The sequence below is a fragment of the Drosophila kikkawai genome, chromosome 3L, assembly GCF_030179895.1.
Source record: "Drosophila kikkawai strain 14028-0561.14 chromosome 3L, DkikHiC1v2, whole genome shotgun sequence".
NCBI lineage: Eukaryota > Metazoa > Arthropoda > Insecta > Diptera > Drosophilidae > Drosophila > Drosophila kikkawai.
In genome coordinates this window covers 18,634,366-18,654,296 of record NC_091730.1, presented here as the reverse complement: position 1 = coordinate 18,654,296, position 19,931 = coordinate 18,634,366, and the positions used below count along the sequence as shown (strand labels likewise).

The 19,931-nt window shown below is 42.9% G+C and overlaps 4 protein-coding genes across 7 annotated transcripts in view; 1 reads left to right on the top strand and 3 right to left on the bottom strand.

The window, feature by feature from the left end:
* Positions 1-433: 433 nt before the first annotated feature.
* Positions 434-6,447, bottom strand: LOC121502231 (microtubule-associated protein futsch). 2 transcript variants are annotated; one of them, XM_041775314.2, is made up of 5 exons: positions 5,863-6,447; positions 5,504-5,784; positions 2,284-5,451; positions 2,156-2,233; positions 434-2,099 (listed from the first exon to the last, which is right to left on the bottom strand). In XM_041775314.2, the coding sequence occupies exons 1-5, from the start codon at positions 6,295-6,297 to the stop codon at positions 647-649; spliced, it is 5,415 nt and encodes a 1,804-aa protein (XP_041631248.2). In that variant the 5' UTR covers positions 6,298-6,447; the 3' UTR covers positions 434-646. The 2 variants fall into 2 exon arrangements, with proteins under 2 accessions (XP_041631248.2, XP_070141874.1); XM_070285773.1 differs by having other exon boundaries at positions 2,156-2,227.
* A 36-nt stretch (positions 6,448-6,483) lies between these two features.
* LOC108086279 (uncharacterized) lies at positions 6,484-9,625 on the bottom strand. Its single transcript, XM_017183167.3, has one exon. The coding sequence runs from the start codon at positions 9,474-9,476 to the stop codon at positions 6,669-6,671; it is 2,808 nt and encodes a 935-aa protein (XP_017038656.1). The 5' UTR covers positions 9,477-9,625; the 3' UTR covers positions 6,484-6,668.
* Positions 9,626-9,848: 223 nt separating this feature from the next.
* On the top strand, positions 9,849-13,792 carry LOC108086280 (uncharacterized). Its single transcript, XM_017183168.3, has 4 exons — positions 9,849-10,055; positions 10,114-12,477; positions 12,610-12,996; positions 13,056-13,792. The coding sequence occupies exons 1-4, from the start codon at positions 10,006-10,008 to the stop codon at positions 13,681-13,683; spliced, it is 3,429 nt and encodes a 1,142-aa protein (XP_017038657.1). The 5' UTR covers positions 9,849-10,005; the 3' UTR covers positions 13,684-13,792.
* Positions 13,793-14,065: 273 nt separating this feature from the next.
* Positions 14,066-19,931, bottom strand: part of Atg1 (serine/threonine-protein kinase unc-51-like protein Atg1) — a 24,862-nt gene continuing 18,996 nt past the window's right edge. For 2 of the 3 annotated variants that reach the window (XM_070285765.1, XM_017160892.3), the window contains 9 exons: positions 18,300-18,387; positions 17,949-18,074; positions 17,605-17,678; positions 17,385-17,545; positions 16,970-17,325; positions 15,727-16,908; positions 15,519-15,655; positions 15,192-15,327; positions 14,066-15,121 (listed from right to left, as the gene is read on the bottom strand). In XM_070285765.1, the coding sequence (XP_070141866.1) occupies positions 15,045-15,121; positions 15,192-15,327; positions 15,519-15,655; positions 15,727-16,908; positions 16,970-17,325; positions 17,385-17,545; positions 17,605-17,678; positions 17,949-18,074; positions 18,300-18,387 (2,337 nt within the window). In that variant the 3' untranslated portion in view covers positions 14,066-15,044. The remainder of the gene's footprint in view (positions 15,122-15,191; positions 15,328-15,518; positions 15,656-15,726; positions 16,909-16,969; positions 17,326-17,384; positions 17,546-17,604; positions 17,679-17,948; positions 18,075-18,299; positions 18,388-19,931) is intronic. The other variant, XM_017160893.3, reaches the window with a different exon arrangement.

Genomic DNA, 19,931 nt, shown 5'->3' with positions numbered 1-19,931 from the left:
TACTTTTTGAAGGACTTATGTATATCATTATAGCATATTTATTATTGTAGCATATAAATAAAAGACGTTTTCAAATAGCTTAATGTTATTAAATTTCTTAATTATTTTAAAAAGTAAAAGTATCCGACAAAAATCAGATTTGATAGATGCTAATGTAAACTCAATTATTTAATTATTCAATTGAATTAATTGTATTAAACTTTGGAGACAATTTTAAGCTTCATATTAAAAATGTTGTCTGTTTTACGAGTCAGACTTAAATGTTAATTTATTAATTTATCATAAAATTATTGTTGCTAATAAAATTATTAAAATGTTGATAAATTGAATTTCAATTGAAAATTACTTTACTTCTTAACCCCCATATCCCCTGAGATATATTTACTTAGATTAAAAAAAATATTAATTGACAAAAGTGATTGATATGGGTGGTTGCTATGGCAGTTATTATATATTGTAGCCCGGTTCCGATCGTATCTTCAATCATATACAATGTTTATGATAGCTAGATCGACTAGTCTGGTGACTTTGGTCAAAAATATATTAATGTTTAGAGTAGGCAGCAACTTGCAAACTTCTGTTTAAATTAATAAATCCCTGCAGCGTACATTTTTGTAAAAAATGATTCGTCTTTTCTATTTATGAATTAGTTTTGATATTCCGCTTGTCGGTTTGGCCGAGAACAGAAGTTCCTAGGTTGCGTCTGCATTTGATTTTGCGGCTGAATGAAGTGACGAGTGGAATCCTGAACTGGTCTCATAATTTGCTGCTGGACCGGATTTCCATAGGAACAACCTACACATCCGCATTGGCAAGGAGTTCGGGGCACTGCATCTATAGCCTGAATGATTTCCTGTCCAATAGAAGGCACCTGGAAGTCAGAGTCCATGCGAATGATGTTGTACTGCTGAATGGTGTGATCGTAGAACCCAAGGGGTAGGGCTTCTACTGCCTCCCTAACTAGTTGGGGGTAATAGTTGTATGCATGTTGATGATGGGGATCGACGATTTGTAGCTGCTGCTGCTGACAACTAGGAGCTGGTGTTACACCCAGTGACCTAACAGTGCTCCAATGCTCACTGGGCTCTATTAGGAAAGTTTCTTCAAAAGTGCTCTCATTCTGAGGATGGTAACCCGGCACTGGAGGAATCCCCGCGTAATGCTCACGAGTGAAGTTGCAGGGCGGTCGTCCGCAGGTCTGGAGTAGATTCTGCTTATTGCAGGTGGTCTTTATCTCAAGAAGTACGGTATTGCCAGGGCCAACGTCGGTATTCCAAATCTTCATACTCTCATTGCTACGAAGACGACGGGGTTGCAGTAGAGTAACCGTATCCATCTCCTCATCTGTTGTTTTTCCAGATTGGTTGGACTTTCTATAAGAGCATTTGCATGATGCCGCAGATCTGGACTCTTGAGATACTTCTTTCGAGGTTAGAAGTGAGTTTTCTGCTAAACTAGAATCGGAATTTCCTGTTATAGGTTCAGATTGGTGGCTCATTGATGTCTGAGAACTATTTCTATTAATGCAGCGTGACCTATTTTTCTTAGTTTGCTTACTGTAGGAGGTACCACTGCTGGTTTTTCCTGAGAACTGGCTTTTACCACTACTTTCAACGGATAAACTGTATTTTGAAGCCGGATTACGGGAACTTGAAGAAGCTGATGGACTCTTAAGTTTGCCATGATAGATTTTCCGCTGACATTTACAAGCTTTCGAGTAATGAGAATCACATCCATCCTCTGATTCACTGAGAGAAACTTCAGAACATTGCTTCCTCATTGTCGATTGTCTCTTTATATCCCTTTGATTACGCTGGCCATAAGTTCTTAGGTTCTTAGATGAACTTGGACTAGAAAAGGTATGATCAGAAGTAGAACATTCTTCCTCCGATGGGCTAGAAGTGATGTTGGAACTTGACTTCCTGAGCCTTCCTTTGTTTTGGGAACTCCCCATATGCGGACATTTTGTGTTTTGACGATACGGTAAATGCTCTTGGGATGAAGGACCTCTTGGTTGGCCCCTAATCTTTGGAACCTGATATGATTTATCTGATTCCATTTGCAATTCGCTGGAGCTAGACACAGGTAGCTGCTCTCTCCTTAAATTAAATTTTAAAAATTATTATTATAATTAAATGTTTAAAATAACTCTCACCATTCATCCGGCTGGCAATCATTTTTAGTTTTCCTGTTTGGACAGGGCACAAGCTCCATTGGTGGATTTTGCCTAGGACTAAAATCAGTTAAAATCAATATGCAGTTCAAGTTAAGGCCATGACCTACCTTCTTAGCTGCCTATTTCGGTAATCAGTATTCGCTCTCTGTTGCTCCTGCCTTGCATTGCATCTTTGCTTGGTTGGCATCATACTAGCTTTCAGGCTATAATCTGGAATTTTACACATGTCCTTGTCTGGTTTATATTTTTCTTGAATCCTTCGTGTGGGTATTTGTTCCATTTCGCTATCGCAACTTTCGTCCTGAACGGTGTCAGAATCATGTGTTAAGGTGTACAATTTATCGGGGATTTGATTTCTTGGTGAGAAGCACTGGCGATATATGACTGGTGTTCTTAAGCATCCTGGTGCTGAGTAGGATCGCTGCATTTTATTTACTAATACAGGAATCATTGGAGACATTTCCAGGTTTTTCGCTTGTTTTTGACATATCGTCGTATTTGATCGCTCACTCATACCACTCGCTGGCCTGTTGCTTAGATATGGAATTGATTGATTCTTTGGTTTCGTGGCTTTACCTTTAGATGGAATAATGTTCTTACTATCAGAAACCCTTTTTAAACGTTGCCTTTCCTTGGAGGATTGTTGCTTTAATTTGGAATATATTAGTCTTGAGTCAAATTTGCAGCTTGTTCCTGGAGCTCCATCGATATCCTGTTCTTGATCTGTCCTACTTGATCCTCTCAAACTGCGAGCCTTAGTTTGGGGTTTTTCTGAATATTGTGATGCCAAATCTTCATCCGTTTTGATACCATTTGAAGATGTTTGTGATATTTTTTGCTGTTTCTCCGAAGAAGTTCTGTTGAGTTCCTCCGAGTTTTGGCAGAAACTCCGATTCGTAAAGCTTACTATTAGCTGGTCTTCAGTTATGCCATCTTTAGACTTGTTTTGTTTACATGAAATATTATCCTTCATTTGTGATTCACCTTTTAGTTTTCCTGTAGAACACACCTTTGAGCCTGTTTTACCAGAACCCCTACTGGACTTACTTTCTATATTTCCATCTTCCTTACTGGGAAGGTCTTTAACACATATCATATCAGAAGTTTCCTTTTTTGAAACACCAAAACTTTGATAAGAAGACTTATATGCTTTCTCTTCCGAATTTATTGATTTCTTTGATCGTTTACTTTTGTTGTCCAAAGGAAAATAATATTCTTGGTCAATTTTATTCTTCAAAATAGAGCCACTGACTGATTTTTTTTCTCGAGAAATACTGCCAGATTGGGACTCATCAATACCAATGATTTCTTGACCAGTGCTAAGGCGATCAAAGGGTTGGTGTTTGCTTCTACATGAAGATGTATCACATGATTCACATTTTTGTTCAGCTTCACTATCGTTGGTATGTCCAGTCTCGTTACTTATTTTCGATTGAGATCTGCACACTCTGAAGCAAATGGATCTATTTCTTCGAACTCCTGGGCTGCAAGGACATGCTATAGGAGTCTGTGAGCTTAAACTATCTTTCGGAGAAGTATTCCTATTTAATGATTTTTTTAATAGAGCCTTTTTATTATATTCTGTTGAAGAGGATACTGGAATTGCCGGCCTTTGATTCTGCCAGTTTTGGCCACATCGATGACAGCAATGCCCAGAAGTCCGGCATTGGTACATACAACTAGATTGGCTTTGTGATCCTTGTGACATGGCACAGGTATATTCAGGATAGACCTGAGTATGTTGGCAGAATGCGACGGATGGCTTTACAACTGGATCGATTTCGTTCATATTAACATATTGCCCACATGGCCTACATGGCCATGTTGCTGTCGGTGATCTTTGATACAAGCATACAGCTTCCGGGGTGTGGTTTCTATGACAAGTGTTTCTCTGGCAGGTCGGCCAGGATTGTTGATAACAATGTCCAGGATATTGGTGGGGTTGATACATTGAAGGAGTCCATGAGCTATAAGCGCGGTACATGCAACATGGCTGGTACTCCGATCCTTGACATTCATTCGGGCAGTTCCATTCATTCGCAAAGGTCTGACGACGGCAGCAGTACGCAGTTGCTGGCTCGGGATCAATCCATTCATGCTCCTTTGGAAAGGTCTGACGGCGGCAGCAGCAAGCAATTGATGGCACGGGATCAACCCATTCTTCCTGAATTTGCTTAGAGTTATTTTCTTCAACTTCTGGTTTTGGTTCGATCTCTTTCATTTGTAGCTTTTCCAGAGAATTATTTTTTACATTAGGTTCAGGATCAAGAGATTTAGGATTCTTCTCGATTTCTTTAACTTTTATTGAATCCACTGACTCTCTTGGCTTTGTGACTATTATTGGTGTTTGAACTTGTGGTCCTTTTCCTTCTTTGTCTTCTAGCTTTTGAGAATCGTGGTCTACTTTTTGGGAAATTTTCGAGGAACTCTTACTTGTAACCTTTTTTGTGGATGTGACTATTATTGGTTTTTGATCTTGTGGTTCTATTTCGACTTTCTCTTCTAGCTTTTGAGAATCGATTTCTACTTTTTTTGAAATTTTCGAGGAACTCTTACTTGTAAGCTTTTTTGTGGATGCAGTTGCCTTGGGTTTTCTAGATTTCTCTTCTGCTTTATCAGTCTTAATACGTGGCTTTTGTGCTTCCTTTAGGAAAGAACTTGCTGATGAAATTGGCTTGATTTCCTTAGGTTTCTTTTCAGTTTTCTTGGACTTACTAGGTACCTTAGGAACATTGTTTAGAACACTTGGAACACTTGTTGATGCAACTGACTGACTTTTCTTCTTTTCAGTTTTCTTAGTTTTAGTAGTTGGTTTCCGCACTTCGTTATTTGATAATAATGTTTCCTCACTTTCTTTCAAGGGGCTTACCTCTTCACTGGCTTTCTTCTGGTCTTTAAGAGTCCTAACATATGTGGACTTCTCGGCAAAGCAACGACATTCAGTGGATTTGGCTGCCAGTTGATCTTTGATTTCCCACAGGCAGCGAAGCAAATCGGATTCATCATCTCCGGTTTGAGTGGATGTCTCGCAGGGACAGGGACTAGGACGTTTCCTTAATCGCCTAAGTCCCTTTTTAGCAGTTGCGGGTTGAGGTTCTGAAATGGGAGCCGGCAGAGCCTTGCGCGTTGTCAAGCAGAAGGGGTCTCCACAATTTGTTGCCGGAACAAGGGCTTTACATTGACTGACATTGTCTGGGAATGACTGCAAACCAAATAGACTGGCTAGGCTTATAGGAAAAGGAATATTCACACGAACAGGTAAATTGCACTCGAACCTATTGAGGTTCTGTTAGAACAGAAAACTAGTCTTTTCTAATGCTAACTCACCAAATACCATCTTGTTGCTGTTGTTGGGTCTTAAGTCCCTCAATCGCACATACTGGTGATTTGGTTGGCCACCTTCTAGGCACTATTTTCTTGAACTTTGGCTTGGCCTTTACAACAGTCTTTGAATCTGCGTCCTGTGGCTCTGATTTTGAATTACAAGGTTTCATTTTTTTACTTTTCCGCGATGTTTTCGAGGAAAACACAGCCATTGATAAGTCGCAATCACAGGCAGAAGAGCCTCCTGGCATCAGGGAGTCTTTCTCACCGAAGATGCCAGACATCTAAGCAAAAGGGAGGTAAGAGAGAAGTCCCCATATTAGCTATTTAAATATCTCCAGAGATCTTAAATAATCCCTTACCTTGGTCTTAAGCCTTATAGATCCAGCAGATAGTCTTTTTATTTTCTCAGAGCTATCGCCAGAAACTTTGTGGCTTAAGTTGGATTGCACTGGACTCCCCTTGGAGAGTGAACTATCATTTGATTTATTTTTGTTTTTTCTTTGGCTGGTGGTTGGGCAACTTCTCTTCTTTGGAAGAGGGTTTGTTTTCGAGGGATCTTCGAGCTTGTGTGAGGACGAGGACGATTTCCTTGGTAATTGTTTGCCCGTAGAAGATTTCTCAACTGCAGTAATTTTGTCAGAACCAGTAATCCTTGGACACGTTGGGGGACAGCACAGTTCGATTGATTCCTCCGTGGTTCTGTTCTGCCCGGGGGAACAGCAGTGCATTCTCCGGCGACAGCACGAGTAGTGGTATCTCTGCGCACCGCGAAACAAATGATTTAAATTACACATTTCCCAATTAAAGTTAATCCTTCACATTGATCTTTGATTGGAAATCTGTAATTTGAACAAAATGAGGCGTGGCACTTCGATTTCAGCTTCTCCCTTGAAATGCCTGGATCAATTTGGAATTTACAATATAAAATTTCGAAATAAGATAGCCAACTGACAGACAAATCAAATTGAAAACACGGTAGATAAATCAAATAACAACTTTATTAATGGGAAGGTTCGTTCGTTCCTGATAAGCCTCAATTTTAAACGGAAGAATTGCACAATTAAAAAGAGCTTGATATATCTTACTCTCCATTCGTAGGATATCTTACCCTGGACAGGCGTCCTGACTGTTCATGGTAAGCTAGGCTACGAATTTCGGTACGAGTTCAACGGGGCCAGCAACGCGGCATCATGAACCGCATCTGGGCAAATCGCGGAAGGTACCAACTGGGACAGCGGGAGGAATATGGAAACATATTCTGCTGCGACGAACTCGGTAACTGATTCGGCTGGCAGGGATACGATGACTGTTGTTGCTGGGAAGGAGGCTTATAGCATGGCTGCTGGGAAGGATGTGGTTGCTGCTGGTAAGGAAACTGTTGCTGCTGGCAAGGTGACATTTGTTGATACTCTTGTTGACATGGAGGAACATTTCGCTGGCATGGGGGAACTTGCTGCTGGCAAGGAGGCAATTGCTGACAAGAGAAAGTCATAGGCATGTGTAATGGCATGGCCTGTTCCTGGTAGCATGAACTTTGATTTGGCAGGGACACCGGCGCTGGACGGAAACCGAACTGAGCCGTCTGTTGACCCGAATCCACTCTTGTTTGATTAGATCCAAGGGACTTCTGCTCCTGCTGTTGCTCTGATGGTTCTTCCCGGCCCTCTCTGTTGTTATTTTCGGAAACATTCTGTTCCACGGCCATGTTATTCATGAACTGTGCACATATGTTTGGCGTGTAGCCAGGACAATTGCTGGGAGCACACCCGCAGGCGCTATTCAGCTGAAGCTGCACCTTAGCAATCTGGGCCTGGGCCTCCTGCATTTGCTGCTTCAGCTCCTCGGCCAGCATCTCGTTCAGGCCACAGTTGTTATTCTGGATGGCCGGCTGTGCCTGTTGTTGTTGTGGCTGTGGCGTTGTTTGCATATGCGTTTGCTGTGGAAATTGCTGTCGACTTGGACACTTCCAGCATACTTTGTGGGGCGGATTCTGTCGGCAGCTCGGTCGTTTTATACAAGTCCGTGGAGGTGTCCCAAAGGGTGATTGATGTTGCCCAAGGGACGATGGCTGTTGCATGTGAGATTGTTGATGGTTTAAACGAGAAGGTGAATATTGCATACTAGGAAGTTGCTGTTGCATGTAGGGAGCTTGTTGCTGTCTGCAGGGAAGTTGCTGTTGTCTGCAAGGAACTTGCTGCTGTTGCCTGCAGGGAACTTGTGGCTGTCTGCAGGGATATTGTTGTTGCCTATAGGAACCGACCCAGTTCATATCCTGTTGCTGTTGCTGCTGCTGCATATGTGGATTCTGTTGCTGCTGCTGCATCTGTGGATGCTGTTGCTGCTGTTGCTGTTGCTGCTGCGGCTGCTGTTGTTGCTGCTGCAGTGGATATCCATACATAACCTGTCTGCACTTATTGCATGGATCACTAGTTGGGGGGTCATTGCCATTGTTGTCGTCTACTGCCAGGAAGTGGGACTCGGTCACCTCGCAGGCAGTGACGATCTCCGCTGGATGCAACCCTTGCTGCTCTCTATTGCAAATGGCCACAAATTTGCCACAGTTGGAAACGCCGGGCTGGAACCACATATACGAGCCCTTACATCTTCGGGTTGGATATTCCCCACGAAAGCAGGGAAAGACCTTCTCGTCTGTTTGCATAGACTGCTCCATGATGGGGTTTTTTGGTTCAATTGGTGCACATAATTCCTTCGGCTCCTCCTCTAAAGAACCCTGAGAGCATTTATTTGACATTTCATTGCTGCCTTTTTGTGAGATACTTTGCTGACTACTTTTTAGAGAAATATCCGAGCCGATGCTCTTCTGTTCTATACTTTCTGGGAACTCATCCAGGCTGCCCTTCCTGGAGCCCTTTTGGCCACTTTTATTGGCTAGATTCGATATTTCAATGATTCTGATCTGTGACATACCTTGTAGGCTATTTTCTGCGGAAATATCCCGGCTGTTCTTCTTGGAGCTCTTATGGCCATTATTTTTTAAAATATCCTGGGAATTATGAATGGTTATTTCGTAGCTGCCACTCGGGGACCTCGGGCTGTTCTGGGACCTCGGGCTGTTTTGGGATCTAGGGCTGCTCTGGGAATTCCGGCGGCCCTTCTCTGACGTCTTTGGTCTTATCTTCTCCGATGTCTTCGGGCTACCTTGTTGAACGTCTTGAATGCTATCATTTGATGATTCTTGGTTGCTTTTTTGGGTTTTCTTTGGGCTACCTTGTGGAATATCCTGGATGCTTTGATGTGATGTTTCCTGGCTGCTCTTCGGGGATCTCTTTGGCCTACCCTGTGGATTATCTTGGTTGGTATGTGATAATTCGGGGCTGTTCTTTTGGGGCTTCTTTGATCTATTTTGTGAAGTATCTTGGATGCTATGAAGTGATGCTTCCTGGCTGCTCCCCAGGGCAGGAGTGTCTCTTGGCCTTGTACCTCCCTTTACCCTTGGTATCCTTTCGTATTCCTCTTCTCTGGCCTTGACCTGGGCCATCGCGAATTCTTTACTTTTATTTACCTTTGGGACCTTTTCGTATTCCTCATCTCTGGCCTTTGCCTTGGCCTTTGCGGACTCCCTGCGCCGCCTTAAGAAAGCACCCACTGAGAACTTTGTAACCTGCTCCACGCCCTTGTTAATCGTTCGATCTCGGCCAGAAACTTGCCTAACCGGCAATCCCGCCTGCAATATATACGACGTCGTCGCTGGCGCCTTGAGAGGTCGGCAAATATTTGAGCGGGACCGTTTGGGGAGTGCAGACTGGCTAAAGGTTCGAGACCGAGCAGCGTCCATGACACATGAGGGTAGGGTCTGGACTAATGTTAGCAGCAGCTGCTCCCCAATCTCGCTATTTATCTGCATTGATCGGTGAGAATCCGGCCCGGAAGCTTCCAATGCCTTTCGCGAGGCACTTACATTGCGACAGTGTGGTCCCTGCGATCTGTCTGTCCTACCGCCGCAATTTGGCATTTCTTCCTTTGAAACGATGCGAGTTTTCAATCAATTTTACAATGCTTCCGTTTAAATTTGCTTTACGACATGACACAAAATTTTAAAATTATATTGCTTTCAGTTTGAAAGTTGATGAAAGGACAGGTCGCTTCTTCAGTCTCGGGATAAGTTAACAAGGTCCAATGTGCAACCTTGTTATTAAAAGTAATTTTACAGAGAGTTTCCCATGACATAAAAAAGGATCTAAGCTTAATTATGTCTTTTGAGCACACATTTTAAGGCGCAAAATATCAAAATGTATTCTAGTTTAATGACTTTCAATGCCCTAAGTTACCAAGCTCTCATTAGAACTGAAGCCTAACTAGGGCACAAAAGGGGCTTACTTCTAAAAGGCTTGGCAGCCTTGCTTAGTTAAAAACATCAAAAATGTATTAGGTTTTAATGTTTTATAATATTTTACAACCACTCTATTTTCTTGTAATATTATTTGGCCATGCGTTTACTTACTTGGTACTTTTAACAAGAAAAAGAGGTCTTTACGTTTGAAATGTGCTATCCGTGTCGGTGTCCCAGGAGGAGCATCAGCTGCCATGGAGGGTAAGCTCAAGAAAAGGGAGTTTGTTTACGTCTCATGAGTTTTTATCTTTTATTCCAGAGAAACTTGTTGTCCTCGGCCTTATTGCCATCAGCGTTCTTGCTCCACTGGCAATTCTCGCGTCATCTTCCCTGGGGAGTTTCAAAAGTTCTCGGACATGATCCCACCTAGTTTTCTTGTAACGGAGCCAAAGTGCCGAAACGTTAAAAAGAAATCAAATTGTGCAAATCAAGCTTCCAAGGTGGTAAAAGATTCAGATTGTGGGGACAAAGGACAAAGAAGTAAATCATGCGATCCCGAAGAACCAAGATGTCCAGAAGAATTAGGATTATCAGGGGAACCCGGATTTTCAAGAGGTCTTGGAACAGGACTGGTGGACTGCTGTCAACCCACAGATATGCCTTGGTATGAAACCAACTGTATGCCTTCTCAACCCCAATGGGTAGATTATGGATGTCCTGGTCCTGTTTGCTGTCCAATAGACCGTCAGGGATTCAATTCTGAACTCCGAGCAGCAGGACTGCCTTCTAAGCGTTCGCCTCCATTTAATCCCTGCACAGGACAAGTTTATCAGTGTGCAAATCCGCAAATGGTAGAAGGAAACCCCAACGCTATTGGTCAGACATATAACCAAATCTGTCAGGGCGTAAACATATGCTTTAGTCCTGCCAACACTTGTTTTCAGTTCACTCCTTGTAATTTCGGAGGAGCAAACTCAGACGAAGCCAATCAAAATCAACCATATTACCAGTTTTGTCAGTGTGCCAACATGGGTCCCGGTCCTGGAACCCCGTCTTCAGAAGATCCCAGTTCATTATCACCTCAGGGTGATAATAGATCAAAGGATCATAGAAAGGGAAAAGAAAGGAGAGAACAAAGCGTAGCCAAGGCAACGAAAAACCAACGCCATCAGTATAATCAGAATAACTGCGAAGAGGGCGGAAACTTAAACGAAGCTAATCGAAATCAAGCAAATAACCGATTCTATCAGGGCGTTAACAATGGCCTCGGACCTCCTAACCCGTATTATTTATACAACGGCGGAGATGGTACACTAGGTCCTTCTTCAGAACATCCCAGGTCAGCACCTCAGGGTGATAGTAGATCAAAGGATCATAGAAAACGAAAAGAAATGAGAGAAGGAAACGTAGCCAAGTCAACCAAATCGAGACAAGGTCCCACCGCTAGCCAGCGCCATCAGTATAATCAGGATAACTGCGAAGAGGGCGGAGACCTAAACGAAGCTAATCGATATCAAGCATATTACCAATACTGTCAGGGCGTTAACTTGGGTCTTAATCCTGCTAACCCGTATTATCTATACAACGGCGGAGATGGGACACCAGGTCCTTCTCCTCAGCATCCCAGGTCATCACCTCAGCCTGATAATATATCAAAAAGTCAAAGAAGTGTAGCCAAGGCAACTAACGCTAGCCAGCGCCAACAATATAATCAAGAAAACTGCGAAGAGGGAACACAATCAAACGACTTTAATCGAGGTCAAATATATAAGGATCCACGGCAAGTTTGTCAACATCCAACATATTCTGGCCAAGTGTCCCAAGGTGGTAAAAGGTTAGCGTATCAAGAAAAAATAAGCGAAACCAGAGAAGTTCCCCGATCTAATCACCACAATCGATATAATTCCCAGGATTGCAGAGAGGAAACAATAGATCGTAGACAAAATCCTCAAGCACAACAATCTGGACGAGTTTCTCATCAGAATCCAACTGCTGGCCATGTTTCTCAAACAAAAAGAATCGAATTAAGAGATGCTTCAAGATCTCGTTCTCAAAATTTAAGAAAGGAATCAATAGATCCTAGAAAATCTCCTCAGACAAATTCACCTGTCAATCGAGTCCCTCGATCTACTCATAGATCGAAATCTCTAGAGCCGCGAACCGAATCAAGAGGAGACAACTTAGCCAGAAAACCCCAACCAAGCAGATCAGGAACCATAAGTTCTGATCGAGTTCCTCGTGCTGATGCCAGGTCAAGGTCCTTGGGAAAACAAAACGAATCAAGAGATCATCCCTCTAAAAATAAACCTGAATCTAATTTGAATTTCTATAAACAAAATGTGGGCATGAACTTCGGGCCCTCAAATGAGCACTATATAGCCAATTATACTCCACCCGATCCCATCTATACTACTACATTGGATTCCACTTTGTGTGACTCGGGTTCTCCAAGGGAACGAAACGAATCGAAGAGAGGGAATACAACTAGGAATTATGGGCAATCCAGACAAGAAAGTCTCCCGGAATATCAACCAACTTGTGGAGCTCCTTATAACCTGCGATTTAATCCCACCATTCAGTACTCTAACCAATGTTACAGTCCTCCATCCCCAGAGAAATTGAGGACAACAAAAGAGAAGACCCACAACCTGCCTTCCAATGACCGTTCGCAGCTTCTCAACCGGTGAGTCTACTGTCACAGAGCTCAAATATATTCATAATTTTTAGCCATAAATAGTCACACACACCCACACCTACAGACACTGTACAACTTTACATTAATGTTTCGTCAAAAATGAAACTGTGTTCATTACAGCTCTCGCGAGACCGGACAATTTTATGATCTGCAGATGCCTAAAGAAACTTTTAACCAGCAGCCGGTTTCGGCAAAGAAGTGCATGTGCAAGCCAACGCTCTCAGAAATACTCGCAAATGAAATATCATCACAGCCGCATGTGCTCCTGCTCAAGAAACGATTGAATAAATGTCCTGCAGAGCAACAGGGCTCCGGACATGTGCTCATGCTCAAAAAGCAAATGGACGGACAGAAGAAAAGTCCTGCAGAGCAGCAGAGCTCCGAGCCACAGGAGAAATGCAGCTACGATTATCAGGAGGATGACTGCAGCAGCTCAGACACGGAGGAACCCAAAAACTCCCCTTGCACGGAGAAACCCGTCAACTGCCCGTGCAAGGAGGAGGCCAAGTAAGTAGTGATGAAGTCCGTGGGATGGGAGAGGATTTTGACACTAGTTTTGACCACAGCTACTGCAAGAATGGCGCTGGTGTTGATGCCGCTATGTCCGCCGGGTGCACCAACAGATGTGGATGGATGACATGTCCTAATCCCTGGCCCTGTTGCTGCGGTCGCTTCAACGGACCCTGCAACAGTTCCTTTATCGGTCCCTGCAAAAGTTCCTTCATCGGTCCTTGCAATAGTACCTTCCTCGGTCCGTGCAATGGTCCTTGCAACGGTCCCTGGAACAGGCCCCGCAGCGGTCCCTGCAATGGTCACCTCTGCTACTACGGGAACTGCTGCAGTGGTTGTGGAAACTGCTGCAATTACCGCTGCAATCCCTGCGGTGGCTGTTTTTGCCAACCGTCGGCAGGCCCGGCCAAGACTGGCAAGGATTCTGGGAAGTCCAAGGAAAAGCAAGAGGGTAATAGGACTTTTCACAGTCGAAGACTAGGCGGTACCGCCGGGAACAATCGAACTTACAGTAGCCTGCGGCCAACATCTACATTTGGCAATTTCATTCCGGCGCATCCAACCATGCAAGGGTATTTTCCAACACCGCCGCCCCAATACATCTCTCCGTACAGTGGACACTGGCAAGCGGGCGAAGTACTATTGAATCCGATGTTTTCCAATCAAAATACCCTGGACAGCTAAAAGCGCCACTGACACGCCAATCATAGTCATGTTTAAATTTTTCGTTGAAATATTTTTAACACTTTTAACACGAGTCTACGCCTAATAAAAAATTGTTTATTAAAACCAATTTATGTATTATTATATATATTTTATAAATCTCCTGTTAGTTTTTTATTTGATTGAAATTAATCGAAGGTAAATTTTTTTCCTAAAAATTTTCCAGATGTTACTATGACAGACGACGAATTTCGTCCGTCATAGTTTTAATCTTCGAGGATCAAGGTTTCTGAAAATGGTCGTAAATACTTATCCTGGACTGAGTTTATGGAGATGAATATCCCACCAACTTTGTTGTTTCCTGGCATTTCATTTAAACTGATTTGACATTGAAACACACAATTTATTTAGATTTTCCTTAGTACTTTCTTTTATTAGTTCAAATCTTGAATTTCTTTTTCCTTTTATACACTCTTTGTCTGTGTGTTCTCTCTTTTGTATAACCATATACATACATGTATATATATATATATAGACTTTTTGAAAATTTTCTTTGTGGGCTTCGGTTTTGTAGAAAAACTTAAAGAGTTCTTTGTCATAAAATTAAATACAATTTGAAAATTGTTTTAGAAAAGAGACCTAACTAAAAACTATGAACATAGCACACATTTTAAACATGTTTGTGTAGTGCAGCCATTAATATTGTATGTTTTGTGTTTCTATAATAATAATAATGATAATAATAATAGTAATGGGGTATTATATTAGATTGTTAAATAAGAAAATAGATATTACAGCTAAATGGGGGAAATTCTAGCACATGATATATGTATGGATCTGGGTTCCGCAGCGCTGCTTCCTTTAAACATAGATCTAAACTGAGTTTGGCTTGCATATTGCCCTTTACTTTACTTTACGTTATGTTTGCATGATTAGCTTTCGTGTTGTACATATTAAATGTAGGTATATATATATATTTTTTTATGGTTATCTTACTCGCTATATGGACTTCTTTATCCGCCCTTATTCATCTTGCATCCCGCACTCGATATATTAAGCTTTAACAATTATGTTATGGTTGATAATTAAAAAAGAAAGAAAACAAAAACTACCTACACTTTCTGCATAGCTCAAACTATTTACATTGGACAGTTTTCTTTTTTGTGGGTCGACTGAGAACGCCAGAAATGATGGTTTTTGAGGATGTGTGGGTTTAAATTATTTGTCGGTATGTCTATTATTTATGGATAAGTGTAGCTTTTGTTTCAAATCACATATGTTTGCACTCCCAAACGAAAAAAATGGTGAATAACTTAAGGAAATGTTGTTGTTGTTGTTAATGTTGTGTCGGTGAAGATTGGAATAAAGCTTCGTCCTGCCTCCTAGGCATTCTCATCGGTCACATAGATGTAGCCATGCTGCTGCAGTATGCTCAGACGCTTCTCGACGGCATCGCGATCTAAATAAGAATAAAAAAAAAGTAAATTTATTAATGGATTTTAAGCGTTTAAGATTTCACAACAACTTACACTTGTTCAGCAGCATTTTGTCCTGCGGATGAGTGCACTTTTGCACCAACGAATGCAGCAGAATGTGTGCCGTATTGTAGCGTTCAAAGCAATTTTTGGTGTTCTTCAGTAGCTCATCTAAAGCAGCCGCCTGACACTGTTTAATGGGTTTAAAAGTTAAACGATTAAATCAGGAAGAGCAGAAAAAAAATGTATAAATCGATACTATATCGATTTTTGTAAACATTTCGATATTTAAATAAAATAAATTCCATTTTTCAATATATTTTTGTTCTTTATGTTGCATGTAAGTGGTATTTATTTATTAGTTTAAGTTGTTTCTCTTACCATATCCAGTGCATAGTCGTACAGAATCTTGTCCGCCGTAATATTAAATGCATTTGCCTTCTGCAGCAGACCGCTGCCATTGAGGCGCTTGGACTCGAACAGCATGCTCCGGTATTTGGCGTTCATGGTGAGCAGAGCTGCCAAGCATAGCAAGAATATGTTTTACATCAGCCTGACCTTATTTTTAAAAGATTAATCCGCCACTTACCATTCTTCACATTGGACGACGGCTTCAGCTGGCCATTGCGCAGCTGCTGGGAAGCCAGATTCATGCCGGACGAGAGCAGCTGCAGGCCACGGACGAGCAGCACGAGGCGCTCCGCTCGCTTGCAGTGCTCCGGAGCGTGTGGCGGTATTTGCTGAGCATCCGCCGCTGCTGCTGCCGCCGCCGACTGACTGCCTGCAACCATGAGCGTGGAAAGCGGTGCGCAACGGGAATCGGCCACCTCCTGGATGCAGTCGGTCAGGGCCAGCACAAAGTTCAGCTTGGATAGGGTCTCGTTGTGCTCGCGATCCATCAGCGTCTCCTCGGAGAGCTCCGGTGCCTGGAATGCATGTGGTTCGCCGCCACCGCTGCCGGCTCCAGTGTCCAGCAAGCTGTGCAGGCCACCGGTGGCGCCCAGCTCGGGAAGCGTGAACGCTCGCGGTCCCAGCATATGGTGCTGATTGTTGTTCTCCGACCCGCTGCCCGCCGAGCCAATAGATCCCAGGGATCCCGGAGCCACCAGCATGGTGGGACTACCCAAAGTGGGCAGCTTGGTGAGCGCTGCGGACGGGAGGACCGGAGAGCTGTTGCCGCTTCTTCGCAGCGGCGATTGCGAGTGTCCCGGCGACACCTGCCAGGTGCTCGGAGCATGCGGGGGCGGCGTCTCCGATAGCGATCCACCCGAAGCGGAGCGCATCCGCGTGGGTGGCGTTCCAATGGCAAACTGCACCGCCGGCGGAGAGATCGAATTAATGTCACTGCTCACACTGCTCTTGCGCTGATCCGGCCGCGGCTGCTTTACGCTAATGGGCTGCGATCGGGGTATCTGCTGGCCGCCCAGAGTGGCCACCGTCAGGGGGACAGATCCCTGCCTAGCCGGCGAGCCATTGGCAACCTGGCGCCGAGCTGGAGCCGGTACTGGCTTCGGCTCGGAGATGGGCAGACTGCTGGGTCGTGGCGGACTGGATTGATTCTGTTGCGGCACAGGGCGTTGGCCACCGGAAGCGGGCTGAGCTTGGGCCTGGGCCAGGCCCTGGCGCTGGTCCTCGGGCAGGTTCTTGGGCACCAGCACAAAGTCATCGGAGTCCTCGTGGGAGCTGCACGATCCGCTGTTATTCTCGCTATCGCACAGCACGCCCACATTGGTGATGGTGGCACAAATGGCCGGATTGGCCACCACGGAGACTGGAAAAGGTCAATAAAATATGATAAAATTTGTTACAAAACAAATAATTTATAATCTTACCGGTATTCTCCTCCTCCTCTAGGGCCGCCTCCTGCTCCTCGCGCTCCCTCTTCTGCTGCTGCTCGGCCAGCTTGACCAGCTGCAGTTCCTGCTCCAGCTGCTGCTGCAGGGGGCTCTTGGCCTTGGCAGGCGGGGTACCGCCCAGCGGTGGCATATCAACTGCAAGTACACCAGTCTTAGAGACTCGCCGCCGCAGGTTGCTACTTGAGTGCTCACCTGGCGACGATGCGGCCGCCTTCTTGCCCTGAAGGAAGCGATGCACAAAGAAGCTCTCGTACGAGATGCGATCCTTGGCGTTGCGGCGCAGCAGGCACAGCAAAAGATCCCTCAAATCCGGCGACACGCCATGGGGAATCCTAGACGATACCAAGAGATTAATTAGTTCTACCCATCGAAGGGCTGGAAAAGATCTTACTTGGGCGCCAAGTTGGCGTTCTGCTCGTAGTAGAACTTCAGCTCGTTGGGCGTTTGTGCATAGAAGGGCGCTTTGCCCGTGAGACACTGATAGACAATCGTGCCCAGAGACCAGAGATCCGCCTTGGAGTCGTACTGCAGCGACATGATTACCTCCGGTGCCTAAGGAATGTGGAGGTGAATGTATAATAATGTCACCGAGATAGGCATTCTAGACTCACCATGTACATGGGCGAGCCGCACAGAGTGGCTGCCATGGCGCCTTCGTTTAGAAAGCGAGCAAACCCGAAATCGGCTAAAAAATAAAACATTTCAAAATATTAGTATTCTGAGAGAAAGACTGGTCAAACAAGTTCCAAAATTATATCTTAAGCTACATCAAAAAAGTAATTACCCAACTTCGTTAGAAACTGGAAAATGGAAAGTTTTAAACTAGTTTTATTCTTTTTACTAAAGCTTCAAGAATTATGTGCTGATTATTGGATAAGCTAATAAGCACATGTCTTTATTACTTGCCTCGTGATACACTTTAATTAAAGTCTAAAGTTCTGTACTTTTTACTCACCAATTTTCAGGGTTATCTTCGATGGAGCTGGCAAGGTTTTGCCATAATTGTGCGATAGCAAAATGTTTTGTGGCTTGAGATCACGATGCACAATTCCTTTGGTATAAAGTGCCTTCATAGCACCAGCTAAAATTTAAGAAATATATACATGTATAAGAAATGTTGGTGTCGTTTTTTAAATAAGTAGAAAAGGCTTATCACCCGGTTGGGACGAGAACAAGTTGGGAATTTTAGTGACAAATCAAGCGATAAGTGAATTGTCTTAATTGGAATATTGAAAGTTAAATGTAAGATTGTATACATAACTTGTTGATAAATAAAAGATCTATAAATGGTTATACCCAATCTTACCTAGTTGTACGAGGAAGAGTCTAACGGTGTCCTCGCTCAGTGTTCCCTTGACACTCAGGTAATCCGCCAGGTCACCGCCATTGCAATACTGCAAAGAGAAAATCGCAGACAGAAAGAGTGAGTAGAGTTAAGTGAAAAACCCAATTAAGAGTGCGGTCCCCAGGCGCAAGTCAAGAGTTCAGTGCGCACATAAATTATCTAGATTCAGAGACCCCCAGAGACCCCATCCATGCACCCTCAAAGACAAAATCTCAGAGCAAAGCGCGACCCATGCAAATGAATTAAGTTCAATCAGCGCGAAAATGCAAGAGCCTCGAGATTCGTCTCTGTCTTCGTCTTCTTGTTCATCCTCCAGCTGCGGTTCGGTCTTTTGTCCGACATTCAACCAATTATTGAATGCGGCAGAGCAAGGTCACCGCGAATATGATTTATGGCAATTTTCTGAATCAAGAACTGGAATTAGGGAAATATCTTTCTGTTTATGGAACAGCCGCCAGCCAGCTGCTTTCGCTTTGTCGCATATCCAACAAAAGGATCAGTTCCGGTTTATTTTGGCATTGGAAAAAACAAAAGTACGAGTTACACCTGGCCACTAAAATCAGTTTAGAGTTATGATTTTTTTAATTAAATAATTATTGTTTGAACAACTAAGCCTTTTGTGTACTTTTAACATTGGACTATGAAAATAAATTGTAAAATAAAATGTAAAGTAATCTTATTAAAAATAACAAACCGTGTTCTGTATAATTCTTTCTTAATATTTATTATAGAAAACTTTGGAGAACCAATTAGTGATAAGGAGAAATATTGTTTTAAGTCTAGCTTACAATCGTGGACATAAGTATTTTGACACAGCTTATAGCTATATTCCAGCGCGTATATCTTAGTACTCGTAAAAGTTACGGGATCCATTTAACTTTCCAGTAAGAGATTATATTTAAAACTTTAAAAAAGCAAAAGATGTTTCTGATATGTAAATTGACTTCTTTGCTATGTCACATTATGTGAGAGATCATGAATTTTTGGGTGGACAAAAATATTTTGACATTGCATTCAATCAGTTCTTATTTGTTTCGTGCGCATTAAAGGACGTTGTTTGTTATTTATAACTCCAACTTATAAATCTTTTAGCAGCTTTAATACATTTTTTGTCAATTTTCCTAATTTCTGTACCGTTATTTAATGAAAATATGGGGAAAACACGGGAGCTAAGCCAAATCCAGCGAAACGAAATAATAATTAAGTACCACCCAGGTATTTCGGTCCAGAACCTCAGCATATTTTATGAAGTACCCCGTCAAACAAAATTAACAAACATAAACTGACAAATTCGACGAATAATTTGGTCAGAAAAGGACGACCATGCAAAACTACGCCTAGACAAGAACATCTAATCTTTGCAAAATTTAAAGAACATGTCCTTATTAAACCAAACGAAGTTTCAATGGAAGTTAAAAACGATTATGATATTTTAATTAGTAAAAAAACAGTTGAAATATTATTTAAAGAGGCTAACTTTGCTACTTTGTGGCCCGTCAGATACCTTTCATTTCACCTAAAAATGAGTTGAAACGATTAGCCGATTAGGCCGCACTTTCTTGCGAATATTTTTTGGTAATCTGCAGTAAATTT

Excerpts from the sequence above, each read along its gene's own strand:
- LOC121502231 (XM_041775314.2), bottom strand. The coding sequence starts at position 6,297 with ATGTGTAATTTAAATCATTTGTTTCGCGGTGCGCAGAGATACCACTAC. Across the intron at positions 5,785-5,862 it reads CTATAAGGCTTAAGACCAAG|ATGTCTGGCATCTTCGGTGA; the intron begins GTAAGGGATTAT and ends CCTTTTGCTTAG. Across the intron at positions 2,100-2,155 it reads GATTGCCAGCCGGATGAATG|GAGAGAGCAGCTACCTGTGT; the intron begins GTGAGAGTTATT and ends ATTTAATTTAAG.
- LOC108086279 (XM_017183167.3), bottom strand. The coding sequence starts at position 9,476 with ATGCCAAATTGCGGCGGTAGGACAGACAGATCGCAGGGACCACACTGT.
- LOC108086280 (XM_017183168.3), top strand. The coding sequence starts at position 10,006 with ATGTGCTATCCGTGTCGGTGTCCCAGGAGGAGCATCAGCTGCCATGGA. Across the intron at positions 12,478-12,609 it reads CGTTCGCAGCTTCTCAACCG|CTCTCGCGAGACCGGACAAT; the intron begins GTGAGTCTACTG and ends TGTTCATTACAG. Across the intron at positions 12,997-13,055 it reads CCGTGCAAGGAGGAGGCCAA|CTACTGCAAGAATGGCGCTG; the intron begins GTAAGTAGTGAT and ends TTTTGACCACAG.